The sequence below is a fragment of the Leptodactylus fuscus genome, chromosome 7, assembly GCF_031893055.1.
Source record: "Leptodactylus fuscus isolate aLepFus1 chromosome 7, aLepFus1.hap2, whole genome shotgun sequence".
Classification (NCBI taxonomy): domain Eukaryota; kingdom Metazoa; phylum Chordata; class Amphibia; order Anura; family Leptodactylidae; genus Leptodactylus; species Leptodactylus fuscus.
In genome coordinates this window covers 58,242,343-58,261,383 of record NC_134271.1, presented here as the reverse complement: position 1 = coordinate 58,261,383, position 19,041 = coordinate 58,242,343, and the positions used below count along the sequence as shown (strand labels likewise).

At 46.2% G+C, this 19,041-nt stretch overlaps 1 protein-coding gene across 1 annotated transcript in view; it reads left to right on the top strand.

Moving 5' to 3' along the window:
• Positions 1-9,005: 9,005 nt before the first annotated feature.
• The window catches only part of PIEZO1 (piezo type mechanosensitive ion channel component 1 (Er blood group)), a 167,931-nt gene continuing 157,895 nt past the window's right edge, over positions 9,006-19,041 (top strand). Inside the window, exon 1 of the mRNA XM_075281928.1 lies at positions 9,006-9,998. Coding sequence (XP_075138029.1) covers positions 9,935-9,998 — 64 coding nt within the window. The 5' untranslated portion in view covers positions 9,006-9,934. The remainder of the gene's footprint in view (positions 9,999-19,041) is intronic.

Genomic DNA, 19,041 nt, shown 5'->3' with positions numbered 1-19,041 from the left:
GGAATGCGCCGAGGACAGATATAGTGTTGTCTGCACAATTTGCCTCTCGAAATTGATTAGGGGCTCTGAGAAGAGCAACCTGTCCACCACTTCAATGCGCCGTCATTTGGAATCCAAGCACTGGAATCAGTGGCAGGCAGCAACGGCAGGACAAAGGCCGACTGCCGTTCACGCCACTGCCACTGCCTCTGCCTCTGCCACTGCCACTGCTGACTGTGCTGGCGATGCACTCCAGAGGACGAGCCAGGACACCACTTCATCTGCCTCCGCCACTTTGTTGACTTCTACCTCATCCTCCCCTGGTCCTGTCTTATCTCCTTCTCCTGCACCATCAAAGGCACCATCAGGCGTTTCTTTACAACAACCCACCATCTCTCAGACATTGGAGCGGCGGCAGAAATACACTGCTAACCACCCACACGCGCAAGCCTTGAACGCCAACATCGCTAAACTGCTGGCCCAGGAGATGTTGGCGTTCCGGCTTGTTGAAACTCCCGCCTTCCTGGACCTGATGGCAACTGCGGCACCTCGCTATGCCGTCCCTAGCCGTCACTACTTCTCCCGGTGTGCCGTCCCCGCCTTGCACCAGCACGTGTCACTCAACATCAGGCGGGCCCTTAGTTCCGCGCTTTGCACAAAGGTCCACTTGACCACCGACGCGTGGACAAGTGCATGCGGACAGGGACGCTACATTTCACTGACGGCACACTGGGTGAATGTAGTTGAGGCTGGGACTGCTTCCCAAACTGGCCCGGTGTACCTCGTCTCCCCGCCTAACATTCCTGGCAGGGACACGAGAAGAACACCCCCCTCCTCCTCCTCTTCTACCGCCTCCTCCTCCGCCACCGCCTCCTCCTCCGCCACCGCCTCCTCCTCCGCTGTTAGATTGACCCCAGCTACGAGTTGGAAACGTTGCAGCACTGGCGTTGGTAGACGTCAGCAGGCTGTGCTGAAGCTGATCAGCTTGGGGGACAGACAGCACACTGCCTCCGAGGTGAGGGATGCCCTCCTCGATGAGACGGCAATATGGTTTGAGCCGCTGCACCTGGGCCCAGGCATGGTCGTTTGTGATAACGGCCGGAACCTGGTAGCAGCTCTGGAGCTTGCCGGACTCCAACATGTTCCATGCCTGGCCCACGTCTTCAACCTAGTGGTGCAACGTTTCCTAAAGAGCTACCCCAATGTTCCAGAGCTACTGGTGAAAGTGCGGCGCATGTGCGCCCACTTTCGCAAGTCGACAGTAGCCGCTGCTAGCTTAAAATCTCTCCAGCAACGCCTGCATGTGCCACAACACCGGCTTTTGTGCGACGTCCCCACACGCTGGAACTCAACGTTTCAGATGTTGAATAGAGTGGTTGAGCAGCAGAGACCTTTGATGGAATACCAGCTACAAAACCCTAGGGTGCCACAAAGTCAGCTGCCTCAGTTTCACATCCATGAGTGGCCATGGATGAGAGACCTTTGTGACATCCTACGGGTCTTTGAGGAGTCCACAAGGAGGGTGAGCTCTGAGGATGCGATGGTGAGCCTTACAATCCCGCTCTTGTGTGTTCTGAGAGAATCCCTGATTGACATCAGGGATAACTCAGATCACACAGAGGAGTTAGGGATAGCATCCGATCCGTCACAGCTGGAGAGTAGGTCCACACATCTGTCCGCTTCACTGCGTTTAATGGAGGAGGAGGAGGAGGAGGAGGAGGAAGAAGAGTTGTCCGATGATGTGATGGTGATACAGGAGGCTTCCGGGCAACTTCGAATCGTCCCATTGTTGCAGCGCGGATGGGTAGACATGGAGGATGAGGAGGAAATGGAGATTGAACTTTCCGGTGGGGCCAGAGGAGTCATGCCAACTAACACTGTGGCAGACATGGCTGAGTTCATGTTGGGGTGCTTTACAACCGACAAGCGTATTGTCAAAATCATGGAGGACAACCAGTACTGGATCTTTGCTATCCTTGACCCCCGGTATAAAAACAACATCTCGTCTTTTATTCCGGTAGAGGGGAGGGCCAATCGCATCAATGCTTGCCACAGGCAATTGGTGCAGAATATGATGGAGATGTTTCCAGCATGTGACGTTGGCGGCAGGGAGGGCAGTTCCTCCAGTAGGCAACCAAGTTCTCACCGGTCCACACAAACGAGGGGCACACTGTCTAAGGTCTGGGACACCTTGATGGCACCCCCTCGCCAAAGTGCCGCCACGGAGGGTCCTAGTGTCACCAGGCGTGAGAAGTATAGGCGCATGTTGCGGGAATACCTTTCCGACCACAGCCCTGTCCTCTCCGACCCCTCTGCGCCCTACACGTATTGGGTGTCGAAGTTGGACCTGTGGCTTGAACTTGCCCTATATGCCTTGGAGGTGCTGTCCTGTCCTGCCGCCAGCGTCCTATCTGAGAGGGTGTTCAGTGCAGCCGGTGGCATCATCACTGACAAGCGCACCCGTCTGTCAGCTGAGAGTGCCGACCGGCTCACTTTGATAAAAATGAACCACCACTGGGTAGAGCCGTCATTTTTGTGCCCACCTGTGTAAAGCACCCCAACATGAAACTCCATGTCTGTACTCAACCTCTCCAATTCCTCCGCATCCTCATACTCATCCACCATAAGCGTTGCACAATTCTGCTAATACTAGGCTCCCTCCACCCTGATTTCCCCCAACTCTGCTGGTTAGAGGCTCCCTCCACCATGAATTTGCCCAAACTGGGCTGTTTAGAGGCTCCCTCCACCATGAATTGGTCCAAACTGGGGTGGTTAGAGGCTCCCTCCACCATGAATTGGTCCAAACTGGGGTGGTTAGAGGCTCCCTCCACCATTAATTGGTCCAAACTGGGCTGGTTAGAGGCTCCCTCCACAATTAATTGGTCCAAACTGGGCTAATTAGAGGCTCCCTCCACCATGAATTGGTCCAAACTGGGTTTTTTAGAGGCTCCCTCCACCATTAATTGGTCCAAACTGGGCTGGTTAGAGGCTCCCTCCACAATTAATTGGTCCAAACTGGGCTAATTAGAGGCTCCCTCCACCATGAATTGGTCCAAACTGGGTTTTTTAGAGGCTCCCTCCACCATTAATTGGTCCAAACTGGGCTGGTTAGAGGCTCCCTCCACAATTAATTGGTCCAAACTGGGCTAATTAGAGGCTCCCTCCACCATGAATTGGTCCAAACTGGGTTTTTTAGAGGCTCCCTCCACCATGAATTTGCCCAAACTGGGCTGTTTAGAGGCTCCCTCCACCATGAATTGGTCCAAACTGGGCTGGTTAGAGGCTCCCTCCACCATGAATTTCCCAAAACTTGGCTGTTTAGAGGCTCCCTCCACCATGAATTTGCCCAAACTGGGCTGTTTAGAGGCTCCCTCCACCATTAATTGGTCCAAACTGGGCTGGTTAGAGGCTCCCTCCACCATGAATTTGCCCAAACTGGGGTGGTTAGAGGCTCCCTCCACCATTAATTGGTCCAAACTGGGCTGGTTAGAGGCTCCCTCCACCATGAATTTCCCAAAACTTGGCTGTTTAGAGGCTCCCTCCACCATTAATTGGTCCAAACTGGGCTGGTTAGAGGCTCCCTCCACCATGAATTTGCCCAAACTGGGCTGTTTAGAGGCTCCCTCCACCATTAATTGGTCCAAACTGGGCTGGTTAGAGGCTCCCTCCACCATGAATTTGCCCAAACTGGGCTGTTTAGAGGCTCCCTCCACCATGAATTGGTCCAAACTGGGGTGGTTAGAGGCTCCCTCCACCATGAATTGGTCCAAACTGGGGTGGTTAGAGGCTCCCTCCACCATTAATTGGTCCAAACTGGGCTGGTTAGAGGCTCCCTCCACAATTAATTGGTCCAAACTGGGCTAATTAGAGGCTCCCTCCACCATGAATTGGTCCAAACTGGGTTTTTTAGAGGCTCCCTCCACCATTAATTGGTCCAAACTGGGCTGGTTAGAGGCTCCCTCCACAATTAATTGGTCCAAACTGGGCTAATTAGAGGCTCCCTCCACCATGAATTGGTCCAAACTGGGTTTTTTAGAGGCTCCCTCCACCATGAATTTGCCCAAACTGGGCTGTTTAGAGGCTCCCTCCACCATGAATTGGTCCAAACTGGGCTGGTTAGAGGCTCCCTCCACCATGAATTTCCCAAAACTTGGCTGTTTAGAGGCTCCCTCCACCATTAATTGGTCCAAACTGGGCTGGTTAGAGGCTCCCTCCACCATGAATTTGCCCAAACTGGGCTGTTTAGAGGCTCCCTCCACCATGAATTGGTCCAAACTGGGCTGGTTAGAGGCTCCCTCCACCATGAATTTCCCAAAACTTGGCTGTTTAGAGGCTCCCTCCACCATTAATTGGTCCAAACTGGGCTGGTTAGAGGCTCCCTCCACCATGAATTGGTCCAAACTGGGGTGGTTAGAGGCTCCCTCCACCATTAATTGGTCCAAACTGGGCTGGTTAGAGGCTCCCTCCACCATTAATTGGTCCAAACTGGGCTGGTTAGAGGCTCCCTCCACCATTAATTGGTCCAAACTGGGCTGGTTAGAGGCTCCCTCCACCATGAATTTCCCAAAACTTGGCTGTTTAGAGGCTCCCTCCACCATTAATTGGTCCAAACTGGGCTGGTTAGAGGCTCCCTCCACCATGAATTTGCCCAAACTGGGCTGTTTAGAGGCTCCCTCCACCATGAATTTGCCCAAACTGGGCTGTTTAGAGGCTCCCTCCACCATGAATTGGTCCAAACTGGGCTGGTTAGAGGCTCCCTCCACCATGAATTTCCCAAAACTTGGCTGTTTAGAGGCTCCCTCCACCATTAATTGGTCCAAACTGGGCTGGTTAGAGGCTCCCTCCACCATGAATTTGCCCAAACTGGGGTGGTTAGAGGCTCCCTCCACCATTAATTGGTCCAAACTGGGCTGGTTAGAGGCTCCCTCCACAATTAATTGGTCCAAACTGGGCTAATTAGAGGCTCCCTCCACCATGAATTGGTCCAAACTGGGTTTTTTAGAGGCTCCCTCCACCATGAATTTCCCAAAACTTGGCTGTTTAGAGGCTCCCTCCACCATGAATTGGTCCAAACTGGGCTGGTTAGAGGCTCCCTCCACCATGAATTTCCCAAAACTTGGCTGTTTAGAGGCTCCCTCCACCATTAATTGGTCCAAACTGGGCTGGTTAGAGGCTCCCTCCACCATGAATTTGCCCAAACTGGGCTGTTTAGAGGCTCCCTCCACCATGAATTGGTCCAAACTGGGCTGGTTAGAGGCTCCCTCCACCATGAATTTCCCAAAACTTGGCTGTTTAGAGGCTCCCTCCACCATGAATTGGTCCAAACTGGGCTGGTTAGAGGCTCCCTCCACCATGAATTGGTCCAAACTGGGGTGGTTAGAGGCTCCCTCCACCATTAATTGGTCCAAACTGGGCTGGTTAGAGGCTCCCTCCACCATTAATTGGTCCAAACTGGGCTGGTTAGAGGCTCCCTCCACCATGAATTTGCCCAAACTGGGGTGGTTAGAGGCTCCCTCCACCATTAATTGGTCCAAACTGGGCTGGTTAGAGGCTCCCTCCACAATTAATTGGTCCAAACTGGGCTAATTAGAGGCTCCCTCCACCATGAATTGGTCCAAACTGGGTTTTTTAGAGGCTCCCTCCACCATGAATTTGCCCAAACTGGGCTGTTTAGAGGCTCCCTCCACCATGAATTGGTCCAAACTGGGCTGGTTAGAGGCTCCCTCCACCATGAATTTCCCAAAACTTGGCTGTTTAGAGGCTCCCTCCACCATTAATTGGTCCAAACTGGGCTGGTTAGAGGCTCCCTCCACCATTAATTGGTCCAAACTGGGCTGGTTAGAGGCTCCCTCCACCATTAATTGGTCCAAACTGGGCTGGTTAGAGGCTCCCTCCACCATTAATTGGTCCAAACTGGGCTGTTTAGAGGCTCCCTCCACCATTAATTGGTCCAAACTGGGCTGGTTAGAGGCTCCCTCCACCATGAATTTGCCCAAACTGGGCTGTTTAGAGGCTCCCTCCACCATGAATTGGTCCAAACTGGGCTGGTTAGAGGCTCCCTCCACCATGAATTTCCCAAAACTTGGCTGTTTAGAGGCTCCCTCCACCATTAATTGGTCCAAACTGGGCTGGTTAGAGGCTCCCTCCACCATGAATTGGTCCAAACTGGGGTTTTTAGAGGCTCCCTCCACCATGAATTGGTCCAAACTGGGGTTTTTAGAGTCTCCCTCCACCATGAATTGGTCCAAACTGGGGTTTTTAGAGTCTCCCTCCACCATGAATTGGTCCAAACTGGGGTTTTTAGAGGCTCCCTCCACCATGAATTTGCCCAAACTCTGCTGGTTAGAGGCTCAATCCACCCTGATTTTCAAAACAAATGTTGGTGCCAACCTCAACTTACTACAAGGGCCAAATTCACTGCTGGTGACAAGCTCTCCTCACTGCAAGTGCCAAATACACATGTTTCAAGGTGTTTTCCTACTGTCAGAGAGGTGGTATTGAGTGTGTAAAGTGTGTAGTTGTTAGGCTGTGATGTTGGGGTAATAGAGGGTCTTTGGTGTGTTAGATGCCCCCAGACATGCTTCCCCTGCTGTCCCAGTGTCATTCCAGAGGTGTTGGCATCATTTCCTGGGGTGTCATAGTGGACTTGGTGACCCTCCAGACACGGATTTGGGTTTCCCCCTTAACGAGTATCTGTTCCCCATAGACTATAATGGGGTTCGAAACCCGTTCGAACACACGAACATTGAGCGGCTGTTCGAATCGAATTTCGAACCTCGAACATTTTAGTGTTCGCTCATCTCTAGCTGCAATCTATGTAGGGGAAAAAACTGGAAAAGCAGAGAAAAAATGGAATTTTATGCTGTCTTTTTTTCTGTTGTGGTTACATAGGGATTTTTTTTTGTCTTGCAGCATTTTTTAGCTGTGTTTTACTACGTGTGGCCTTTGCTTTAGTGTAGTTTTACAGATGGGGGGAATTTATTAAGAATGGCGTTCTGTATGCCAGTCTTATTCAAGTACCTGGCTGGCGCAAGAAGTGTCTGAATTGAAATCTATGGCAGTCAGGACCTCGCATAGATTTCAGGTACAACTACAGCTTTCTGGACTAAACTACAGTAAGGGCCACTTCACACGGCGGAAGCGTGACACTCATTTAGACACGTATACACGTGTCCGAGCAGGGCACTTCAAAACAGAGTCCATTGATTTCAATGGGAAGCGCGCGTATATGCCGATATACGTGCGCTTCCCATTGAAATCAATGGGCTCTGTTTTGAAGATATATATCTTGTATACGTGTCTAAATGAGCGGCGCGCTTACGCCGTGTGAAGGGGCCCTAAGTTTGTCAGGCCAAGGCGTTCTTGTGGACTCTCCTTAGCCTGCACCCTGCTGTGCCCACTTGCATAAAGAGAGGAGGGCAGGGCACAGATGGCACCAGGAAACTGGTGTAGATAGGTTAGTAAATTCTCACAAAGTCTGTATAAAATTATACTTTTTGAACTATTCCTGGCTTTTTTGCACTTTTTTTTGGCAAGCAAAATACTGTATTCAGGTGTTGTCTGTAAGGCAATAGGGAATTATCAAATACATTACAAATTGTCTGGTTTATTTTGACTTATTTCAGTATATTGCAGTATATTCCAGCTACATAAGATGAAGTTTTGAAAAATTTCCTTAAAAAAGCATGTCAAAAAATATATGAGTGTCACAAGTATCATAAAAAATTCTTGTAAGAAAGTATGATTTTCATGGTATTTTTACAAGCCCAGAAACATCTCACAAAAAAAGAGCATGTGAAGAAATCCTAAAGCTACACTCACACTGTATTACATTCACTCTATGTGAAAGGGGGGCTATTCACATGACCAATTTTTTTAAAGGGTTTGTTACAATAGATCGTGTCCCATTTTTACCCATTTTCTCAGATCTCTCAATACACTTAAACGTTTGAGGGATCCAAGAAAACAGGCGCCCCTCAGGGAAAAATTTCATTCTTAAGGCCATATTGTATCACGTTGGTGGGGTATGTATATATTGTGGACAGAAAATGTGCAGCATGTACAGTAACAGTAAAAGATGCCATTTAAACTTTATTCATAATCTGTATAAAAAATGACTTGCAGTGTTGGTTTTAATTCTGCAGCATACCAATCTATGCTGGAGATTTTTGCCATAAACCCTGTGACAAAAACTGCGGAGTCAAACGTCCCCAACTTGATCTGACCACTCCGTCAACATTTGCAGAAAGTTAGGCACAGAACAGGGGATGCACTGCACCAACACCCATCTACCCCAGTAGGCTGGCATAGATGGAATAGTAAATCCCCCCCTAGACTGGACACATTGGGGGAGAGTTAGCAATCCCTCTATGCCTGTTTTCTGGTGTACAGGGATGATACTGAGGGTCCTTATTGCACCACATCTGTGCCACAACCCCCGGCCTCTTGCTCGCCACAAAGTGCGAATGTGATTGGGCCCAGCTCTCATTGAAGTCAGTGGGAGATGAACTGCAATGGTGGCACCTGGCCTCTATACTGGGAACGGGGCTTTCTGCTTCTGACTCTGTATAGGATGGGCGTCCATAGAGCTGATCAGTTCAGGGAGGGGTGCAGCTATTGGCTTGCCACCAATCCGGTATTTATGGCAATAAATCATCTCCATTGTAGCAAACTCTCAGCTGTGATAATTATATTTAGCCCAATTTTCAGAAATGTCTTCATTCACTGACAGCAAGTAAAGGTTACTAATAAAAGGGACTACGGTTAGGCGGGCTTAGAAGTAGTGTCTTATTACCTGACATTCACATAGTTAAAGGGTTAAGTAGATTCTGGCCTGACTAGATATTGTTATCACTGCTGTACACATGGCACATACTAGTGTGTTCTCCTCGTGCTGGAGGTGTGAATGGTAAAGGACTGGACACTAGAGGGCGCTGCTTGCAAAGTTGTTTTGCTATTTTTTGGGGCATGAAATGATTAAAAAAAGTGAAAGAAAAAAACATAACAGTCCAGCTGGAGCCAAGAACTGCACACAGCCAGTGACGCAAGGGGCAAGGACTCAGACAGCAGCTGGAAGCCAGGTATCCTGGTGACACTGGCACACACTGCATGCCTGGGCACTGAATGCTACACAGCCTAATACCAGCAAGGCAATGAAGACTGGACTGGGGGAGTTAAAGAAGGCACAGCAGGTGGCACACCGGCATTTGTATTATCAGGGACTCCTGTGAGGCTAGAAGATGGCTACTAGTGGGATGCCCCCTGTGGTGTTAGTCTGCAGACCCCCTCCTTACACTCAGCCAATGTAAAGCACATGCTGGCAGCAGACTCTGGTAATTCCAAACTGTGTGATGAGAGCAGAGGGTGGGGAGTGGGGCAGAGCCTGTGTCCTGCCTGTTGTATGTGAGCTGTGGCTGGCACTGGGGGACCTGCACACAGGAGGAGCAGCAGGGCAGTGCCCCCTGCACCCCTCACCCTGCAGGGCTGGGACTATTATGTGGGTGTTGCCAGTGGCTTGATTTGGAAGGAAGTAGGGGAGAGTTTAGGTAGGAAATGCTGAGGGAGGAGGCTGGTCCTGTGTAAAGGCAGTGAGTAAGTGAGACCTGTGGGGAGTTGTTATGAGAAGAGGGGGAGCCCCCATGCTGCTGAGCTCATGCTGAATAACTTGGGGGAGTGACCAGGACAAGACTTATAAGTTGAGTTACACAACTGCTTGGAGGATCCTCACCATATCTCAGAAGGAGGAGGTGCTGTCTTACACTGGAGGTGTCCTGCAGCTGACCTGCCTACTCTTTCAATGAGGACAAGTGCCACACAAGCTGCTCTAGGTATCAGCACTTGGATGGGGACTTGGTCCTGAGTGACACATGGCCTGACAGGGGCCCGCACCTTCCCTGCACTCAGCCTCCACGTGGGACTATACTTCATCCTTCTATTTACTGCTTGAAGTGTGAACATGGAGCTACAGGTCCTGTGTGGAGCTTTATTCTGGGTCCTGCTGCCACTTTCTCTCCTGGCAGGTAATGATCACCCTCCTGTGCCAATGCATTGCCAGCTTGTTACATTACTGTGCTGCTTTATAATGTAGCTTGTGTTAATACTGATCTCCTGTTACTGACATAGTAATGTAACTGCCTTGTGAATAGGATTAATATACTTGCTAGTAGTTTTTTTGTCTTTTTTCTATTTATGTATTATTTACTACTAAATGTGTACAGCTGTTTATTTCTCCTATTATCTTAGAGGTTGTTGTATAGGGTAATACCTATAGTGCACTCGGGGTCTGCGGTAGTCAATGAGATAACTGTCTAGGTCAATGCTAATTGTAAATCCTCCCCCCAGGTATATGCCCTGTATGGTGTATCTTCTGTTGCTACCTTATAGTTTGTCCAGATTAGGAATGGCTGAATGCTCTTGATCTGTAATAGTCCAGAGTAAGAGGTGCTGGGATTTGTAGTTCCACATGATGGAAAATAGAATGCAGAATCTTGATATTTGTTGTCAGTATTTCCTGGGACTTGTGGTTCTTCGAGTTGATTCATTTTATACCTTCGTAAAACTCACTGGGGCTGTCAAAGCATGCTGAAAGTTGTAGTTCCACAAAAACTGGAGAGCCGCATGTTAGACACCAAAGATCTTTGCTATAAAGATAATTTCTGGAAACTAGGTCATATTAAAAGTTTTAAAACTGTACTCGTGATTTCAGAAACCATGTCGCTGCTTCTAATATGATCACTGTGACAAGGGCGCTATAATCTGTGATGGGTTTCCTAGAAATCTCCGATTGGGATCCAAATAACCTATATGCTGAGTAGTAATAAGAGCATATATACAGCAGATGATAGAACTCACCTGCGGACAGACATTGCCCTCTGTAGCTTTATTCATATGCCGTGTTCTGTCTGCCATTGTGTGAGTGAGCCCTCGGCCCCTTCTATAACTTGTGAATAGTGGTTGTAGTGTATGATGTAGTGTATGATGGCTCCCTCACGACTATGGAATGTATGTCCCAGCTGATGCATCACTGTGCAGGCAAAGGCTTGAATTGAACCAGTAATCCATAAAATAACAATAATTGGCCTCGGGGTAATTGAACTGCTGGTGAAACTCACTTCATTATCATGAGGATCATCTGAGAGATTGACATCACTATTGTCTCACACCTCATGTTTAACTCTTTAACGCCCTATGAATATGAATTTACACCCGCCAGATTTTTTTTTTTTTTTTTTTTTTACAGAAATTTCGGCATGTGAATGAAGCTTGCTAAAATACTGTACATGTGCGTACAGTTAGAAAAAAAAAAAAGGATTCAGAACAGACTTTCATTTTCTGCAACTGATTTGGTGCATGTAATGTCATCTAAGGCTAGGTTCACACGGTGAGTCTGTTTACTAAAACAGCTGTTCTCTGTGGACCCCACAGACTATAATGGGGTCTATCAGGTTTCTGCTGTCTTTATAATGAAAACAGAGGAGAGAAAAGCTCTCCATGCTGGACTTTTCTCTCTGACGATTTTCGGTGGAGACTCCGATGCTGATATGAACCTAGCATTAACATTGCAGAAAGCACCTGGCTATGGGACATCTGTGTGTCATCCATTTTTCATGGACCCATAAATATACAAAGTATAGACCATGAGAGGAAAAAAAAAGTTGAGAGAATATCCATGGGCAGCAAGGTACCTGCAATTTAACAGGGAGGGTTGCTGCCCCTAAATAGTGTAGACCTGTGAAATGGGCCTAAATCTGGGTTTACACATTGCTTTTATTCACAGAAGAACTACATGCAGTATATAATATGTACTATATATCTCACCTGTGTGATAACAGCCATTAAATCGAAAACCTGGTTTGCTGGCATTACCACATGGGTGAACCACATGATTTTCAGCAAAAAAAAAGTGCTGTGTAACCCCAGCCTACCACATGGTGTAGGGGCGCTGTCTAAAGGCTGCAATTCTATGCTGCTGCACCCACATACAGCTGAAACCTTGCCTACCCACAGTAGCAAATGGCAGTGCATTTCTACAGGTAAATCTGAGGCATTGTTCTCAGTTACCCATTGGCCACTACAAGTGGGGAAGGTTTCGGACTCTTGTGGCTGCCATGTTGTTGGATCCCAGTAAGAAAATGTTGAAATGTACGGACATATCAGATGCATTCAATTGTGCTGACTTGTGGCTGGTGGACATTTTGGCAATGTATTGTACAACAAACTAGCACTTGTACTGTTGAGGTAATTGTAAAATGGATATATGTTACATAATGGTGCATACTGCTTTTTGGGAGGCGTTTATCATGCCTCTTGCACCTATTTTCTTACTTTAAGTTTAATGCAGTGTGTGTGAAATATTTTCGTGTTTGTACCTATTTTTAAGGCTTTTATACAAGGTTTGCCTCTAGGACAGAAATAGTGTTTTAAAAAACCAAAACAAAAAAAAAAACTGACTTATTTGATTGGAATCATTAGGTCAGTTTGGTGCAAAATTTTATGCACAGAATGCTGAGGCAAAGCAAAAGAGGCACAAAAAAATTGTGCAATTGATAACTAACCCCCATTGAGAATTTTGGTTGTAGAAGGATTTCCGTTGATGTACAGTACATTTTATTTTATGTTTTTGACATTGTGGTCACAAAATGCATCAAACTCCATCTGCTTCAGCAATGTGCCTCACCTGCATAAGCCATGCGGTCTAAAACATTTGTATGCCAATACAATTGTGCATCGATCTCTCGATATATTGCAGCTTTATAGCCACAGCCTACCAGGCTCAGACTTTTCCATCAGGGTTCCTTTTGTGGGACCTACTGTACCCCCACTGCTTTTAATGAGCAGTGGGTGTCTGGTAATGGCGCCTAGTACAGTGGGACAAAAAAGTATTTAGTCAGTCACCAATAGTGCAAGTTCCACCACTTAAAAAGATGAGAGGCGTCTGTAATTTACATCATAGGTAGACCTCAACTATGAGAGACAAAATGAGAAAACAAATCCAGAAAATCACATTGCCTGATTTTGTAAGAATTTTTTTTCAAATTATGGTGGAAAATAAGTATTTGGTCACCTACAAGCAATCAAGATTTCTGGCTCTCACAGACCTGTAACTTCTTCTTTAAGAGTCTCCTCTTTCCTCCACTCATTACCTGTAGTAATGGCACCTGTTTAAACTTGTTATCACTATAAAAAGACACCTGTGCACACCCTCAAACAGTCAGACTCCAAACTCCACTATGGTGAAGACCAAAGAGCTGTGAAAGGACACCAGAAACAAAATTGTAGCCCTGCACCAGGCTGGGAAGACTGAATCTGCAATAGGCAACCAGCTTGGATTGAAGAAATCAACTGTGGGAGCAATAATTAGAAAATGGAAGACATACAAGACCACTGATAATCTCCCTCGATCTGGGGCTCCATGCAAAATCTCACCCCGTGGGGTCAAAATGATCACAAGAACGGTGAGCAAAAATCCCAGAACAACGCGGGGGGACCTAGTGAATGAACTGCAGAGAGCTGGAACCAATGTTACAAAGCCTACCATCAGTAACACACTACGCCGCCAGGGACTCAGATCCTGCAGTGCCAGACGTGTCCCACTGCTTAAGCCAGTACATGTCCGGGCCCGTCTGAAGTTTGCTAGAGAGCATTTGGATGATCCAGAAGAGTATTGGGAGAATGTCCTATGGTCTGATGAATCCAAACTGGAACTGTTTGGTAGAAACACAACTTTTCTTGTTTGGAGGAAAAAGAATACTGAGTTGCATCCATCAAACACCATACCTACTGTAAAGCATGGGGGTGGAAACATCATGCTTTGGGGCTGTTTCTCTGCAAAGGGGCCAGGACGACTGATCCGGGTACATGAAAGAATGAATGGGGCCATGTATCGTGAGATTTTGAGTGCAAACCTCCTTCCATCAGCAAGGGCATTGAAGATGAAATGTGGCTGGGTCTTTCAACATGACAATGATCCAAAGCACACCGCCAGGGCAAAAAAGGAGTGGCCTTGTAAGAAGCATTTCAAGGTCCTGGAGTGGCCTAGCCAGTCTCCAGATCTCAACCCTATAGAAAACCTTTGGAGGGAGTTGAAAGTCCGTGTTGCCAAGCGACAGCCCCCAAACATCGCTGCTCTAGAGGAGATCTGCATGGAGGAATGGGCCAACATACTAACAACAGTGTGTGCCAACCTTGTGAAGACTTACAGAAAACGTTTGACCTCTGTCATTGCCAACAAAGGATATATAACAAAGTATTGAGATGAAATTTTGTTACTGACCAAATTCTTATTTTCCAACATAATTTGCAAATAAATTCTTACAAAATCAGACTGTGATTTTCTGGATTTGTTTTCTCATTTTGTCTCTCATAGTTGAGGTCTACCTATGATGTAAATTACAGACGCCTCTCATCTTTTTAAGTGGTGGAACTTTCACTATTGGTGACTGACTAAATACTTTTTTGCCCCACTGTAACTTGGTAATCCTCGCTCCTGCTCACAGCAGCCTTCCACTTCCCCTTCAGGGAGCCCCATCGAAGGCTGAAAGGTGAAACGGAGAATGCTGCGTTAAGGCACAGTAAGTGAATTAATCCAATTCTGGCAATCCGATTGGCAGAATCAGGATCACATAACTGACTTGGTTCTGCTACTGGTAGAGCTTTAAGTCAAAAGCTACCTACTCTACCATTCTCCGACTTGGGAAGGATAAGACGTAAGTCCAGATTCTTGCCCATCTTCTCCCTGGCTCCTCCTGCAAATAACGGGAGAACAGTCAGTAGTCAGTCTGAGACAGAGAAGGATTGGGGAGCAGACAAGGTAAATAATGAGTGGATCCTACTGTATTGGGGCCACAGTATGCCCCCCCCCCCCCCCCCATTGATGGGGCCATTGTATTGTGTGGGGCTAATGTCCTGTTTGGGGAACATTAAAGTGTGTGGGGGGCATTAAGGTGGAATATTAAAGGAGTTGTCCAGGCTTGTTGGTAGGTGGCTGCCCAGCTGTATGGAGCTGCTTCCTTCACTTGTCCTGTACACAAGACGGGACTGGAAGCAGAAAGCTCCATTACTGCATCTCAGCACTCATTGAAGTCAGTAGGGGTTGAGGGTCAGTGGATGGAGCTTGGACGGAGCTTTTTGCTTCAGGCCTTGTATTGTATACAGGATAGATGCCGGAAGCAGCTCTGTACTGCTGATCAGGCCAGGGGTGTAAAGACTCTCCACTCCCTCATGCTCAGTTATCCCCCACCAGAATCCGTTTGGTCTCCTGTTGGTGCCTCATTGCTAGGAATCTGTGCTCGATGTGACCGCTGAGACAATTCGTGATCTTAGGGGGTCTCTGGAGAAGGACCATTGATATGCCCCCAATGCGTCTCTAGTCACTTACCGGCAGCCCCTGTGGCCACTAATATGCTTCAGCAGTCACCTTGAGGCGCAGAACTCCTGGCAACAAGGTGTCAGCACAAGACTGAATGGACCATGGTACCATGGAGTGCCAGGGACAGATGTTTTTCTTCTTCCTCATGTGAGTTGCTCAAATACTTGGACAACCGCTTGAAATGGTTTAGCCACCTTTTTAATATTGCTCTACTTCTAATATCAATATTACATTTGCTGGCCAGGACCCTTGCAGATCAGCTTTTTTAGAACAGTGTGTAACTTCACAATAAAATCTGCATGCAACTTCAGTCTCCAGATTGCAGGGGTTGTTGTGTTGTCGGACCTCCACCGACCATAAAGTTATGAGACTGTCCCTTAACAAGAAAATAGAATAATGTCCATTAGTTTAGATGAGGTGATGTGACTTGTAATGTATCCTTATGCTCCATCAATAAAATCATACTAGTAAGTTCAGCTGGATTCTGTGTGATGTGGCCATAATACAGATGTGACCATGTTACAGCCCAAACTTAGATGACACCCTGGTAAAAGCCAATGTGCACTTGTTGTTCGTACATCATTGTACAAGTTATATTTAAGCTGTGGCAATGAATGATTATTTTCACATAAGATTAATGAGACATAAACCATAGTTTGGAATTTCTGCAAATCAAATGTTATGCTCTCTATTACAGCCCTTCATTGTTCTAATTCCTATGGAGGCCTCTTGCTGCTATTGTGTTGTCTGGTTTTAACCATGTGTAGCTATGTAGCACACGCTGCTTTGTTAATGCACCTGCAGAATCCTGTCATACTATATAGGATTGTATTCTAAAATGTTCCCGTGTATGGATCACTAAGGCTTTGTCAATACAAAGATGCAACTCGTCCATTGTAGATCAGCTGGTATCTGAATATAAAAGGGTTATGTATCTGGGACTGTAAGGCCAAATATCACAAAAATACAGTAAAATACTGAGATGTGTTATGATGCTGTTGTGATGAGAATTAGATGGCGCATGCACTGCTCTAAACTAGTGTAGAACAAAAAGTAAGGGGACACTCACCAAGGAGTAATTTTCATAAAACATCCTTTTATTCAGTCTTGGGTAAAAAACATATCCATAGGAAGCATGGAGAGATATGGGAGAGCATATATGTGAGGCTAGAAAAAGTGCACCCGGTCCGAAACGGACGTTGCCTGTGCATTTTATTGTGCAGTCTCGCTCTCCCATGCTTCCTATGGATATGTTTTCATCTAAGACTGAATAAAAGGTTGCTTTTATGAAAATTACACCTTGGTGCATGCCCACTTACTTTCTTGTTCTACGTTTTTCAATGTGCTCTTTTTCATGGGGTGTGAGCACCACTATATTGTCTCCTGGTATTTATAATGCATCTGAGAACATCGGTATATGTACAAAGGTCATAGCAGTGCCACCTTGTTCTTTCCTGTCCTAGTTATACTACTCTGGACTAGGCTCCGCCATATAGGACATGGTCCATCATTCACAGGAATAGTCTGCAAGTAATGCTAAATCTCCTGTGCAGCAAATCTCTGTATGGCTGTCCATATCTGCAGCTGACTTTAAAGGGTTCTGCCAGTTCTCTCTCTTTTTTTTTTTTTTTTTTTTTTTTTTAAGGATAGTGAGTCTTATAATATATATATAAAAAAGAGAAAAACAAAGCTCTAAATACTTACCAGTCTGTTTTGCTGGGGATCCAGAAAAGAGTTTCCATTTGGGTCCCTGGTCTCTGTTTAGCTTCTGCCCATGCATGAGAGTGTCAGCCGGAACAAACGGCTCCCGGAAAAAAGAACTGACCGGCTCCCATTGATTTCAAAGGGAGACGTTTTTTGAAGTTACCCTAAAAATCCCAGTTTATTGACATGGTTACCTTGAAAAGGCAACAAAACACCTGTTTCTCTTTTTCCCTAAATGGAGAAAAAAATTGCATTTTGCAGCAGTTTTGCTGTAATTGTGGTATTAAAGCGACTTCTGTCTGCACTGTGTGAATAGACACAATTGGGACTGTGCATTATAAGTAATGATGTGATGAATACTTCTGCCAGTTCTGTACAAATACCAACATATTTCCTACATAAGTATCCAAGACGTGCCTTTCCCAGGATCTATATGTGCACACTTTATTATCTGTAATAAATCACTAGCTCCAGAATGCAACTGCCCTCATTTACTCTGAGCGCCAAACATAAATAGTGCTGTTTCACTTTGTTTGTTATTGCAACATCACAACGTGTCAGGACCAACTCTCATACCTGCAGTGTGACTGGTACATCAGTCATGTTATAAGGATATGGTGTCACTGTGTAATGAACCTACTGAACATAAGTAGCAATGGCCTGACGTATTCTCATTAGGTATAGTACAGCTATGCAGCCAGTCGTGTTCATGTTCTCTGTGGCAGCCCATTTGTAGACTGCAGGCATGTGTAGTTCTATACGTAGCTTATTTTATTGAGATGTATTATTGTAACCTTTAAGGGTGCATGCACACTGAGTAACGCCGGGCGTGTATGAGAGCCGTACACGCCGGCATTACAGCAGACTGCCGAACACTTCCCATTCACTTCAATGGGAGCGCTTGTAACAGCGGCGTTTACGAGCGCTCCCATTGAAGTGAATGGGAAGTGTTCGGCAGCCCTGCTGTAACACCGGCGTGTACGGCTCTCATACACGCCCGGCGTTACGTAGTGTGCATGCACCCTTAGGTTGTAGTCATACTGACTATTATTTTGCCCATGTAAATGAAAACTGGTTCTGGATTTGCAGTCCTTTGCTTTATGTGACACCTGTGTTGCCATGTGTGAATGTGGCTGTAAAGGTGCAGGAACCATTTTTAAATTGAGAGGCAACTTTATTAACCCTATAGGAAATAAAGACTACGTTAACTGAGGATGTGCCAGATGTATCACAGTGGAGCACGCTTTGTGATAGATATGGTTATACCTCTATCTCTTCCTTATGCCACTTTACACCATTTTTTTTTTTCTTCTAAAAAAAAAGTGTCTACCACAGTTTACAGATCTTCTTGGCCACATCTGCTTTTTCAGCACTTTACAGAAGTATTCTGAACATGTTTCTGGCTCAGAAATGAGTTGTCACTTTTTAAGCATGGAGTTGGATGTATGTAATCCAGTACTACGGTAGCTTCTATGATGCTGCCCCCTAAGTCTAATTGGAATTGCTTTGTAAGGCGAGAGTTATGTGGTCACCTTGGTCAACCAACAAGACCAAGAAAATCACGTGGTCGCACTATGACTTCTCTAGCAATGTCTGTAGATGTGGTTAAATTAGTGTGAGTGACCTGATGTGACACAACAGCTACGTTTTTGCCTTAGGTTGGGGCTACAAGTTGCGGAAATGCAGCTTTTTTTTTTTTTTTTTTTTTTTTTTAAATTCATATTTTGCTGCAATTTTTTTTTTTTTTTGAGCTAAAGTAAAAATTGGCTACAAAAGGAATGAGAAATATATAAGAAGTTGTTATACCTTTACCCACTGCTAGATCCACACGGAGGAAAATGGTGAGGAATTTGGTGTGTAATTTCAGCACTGAAAAAAAGCCTCTCATTGAGAAAAAGGAACCCATTGAAGTCAATGGGAGGCTTTCTTTTGAGCACTGAAATTCCACACCAAATTCCTCACCATTTTCCTCCTTGTGAATGGACGCTTAA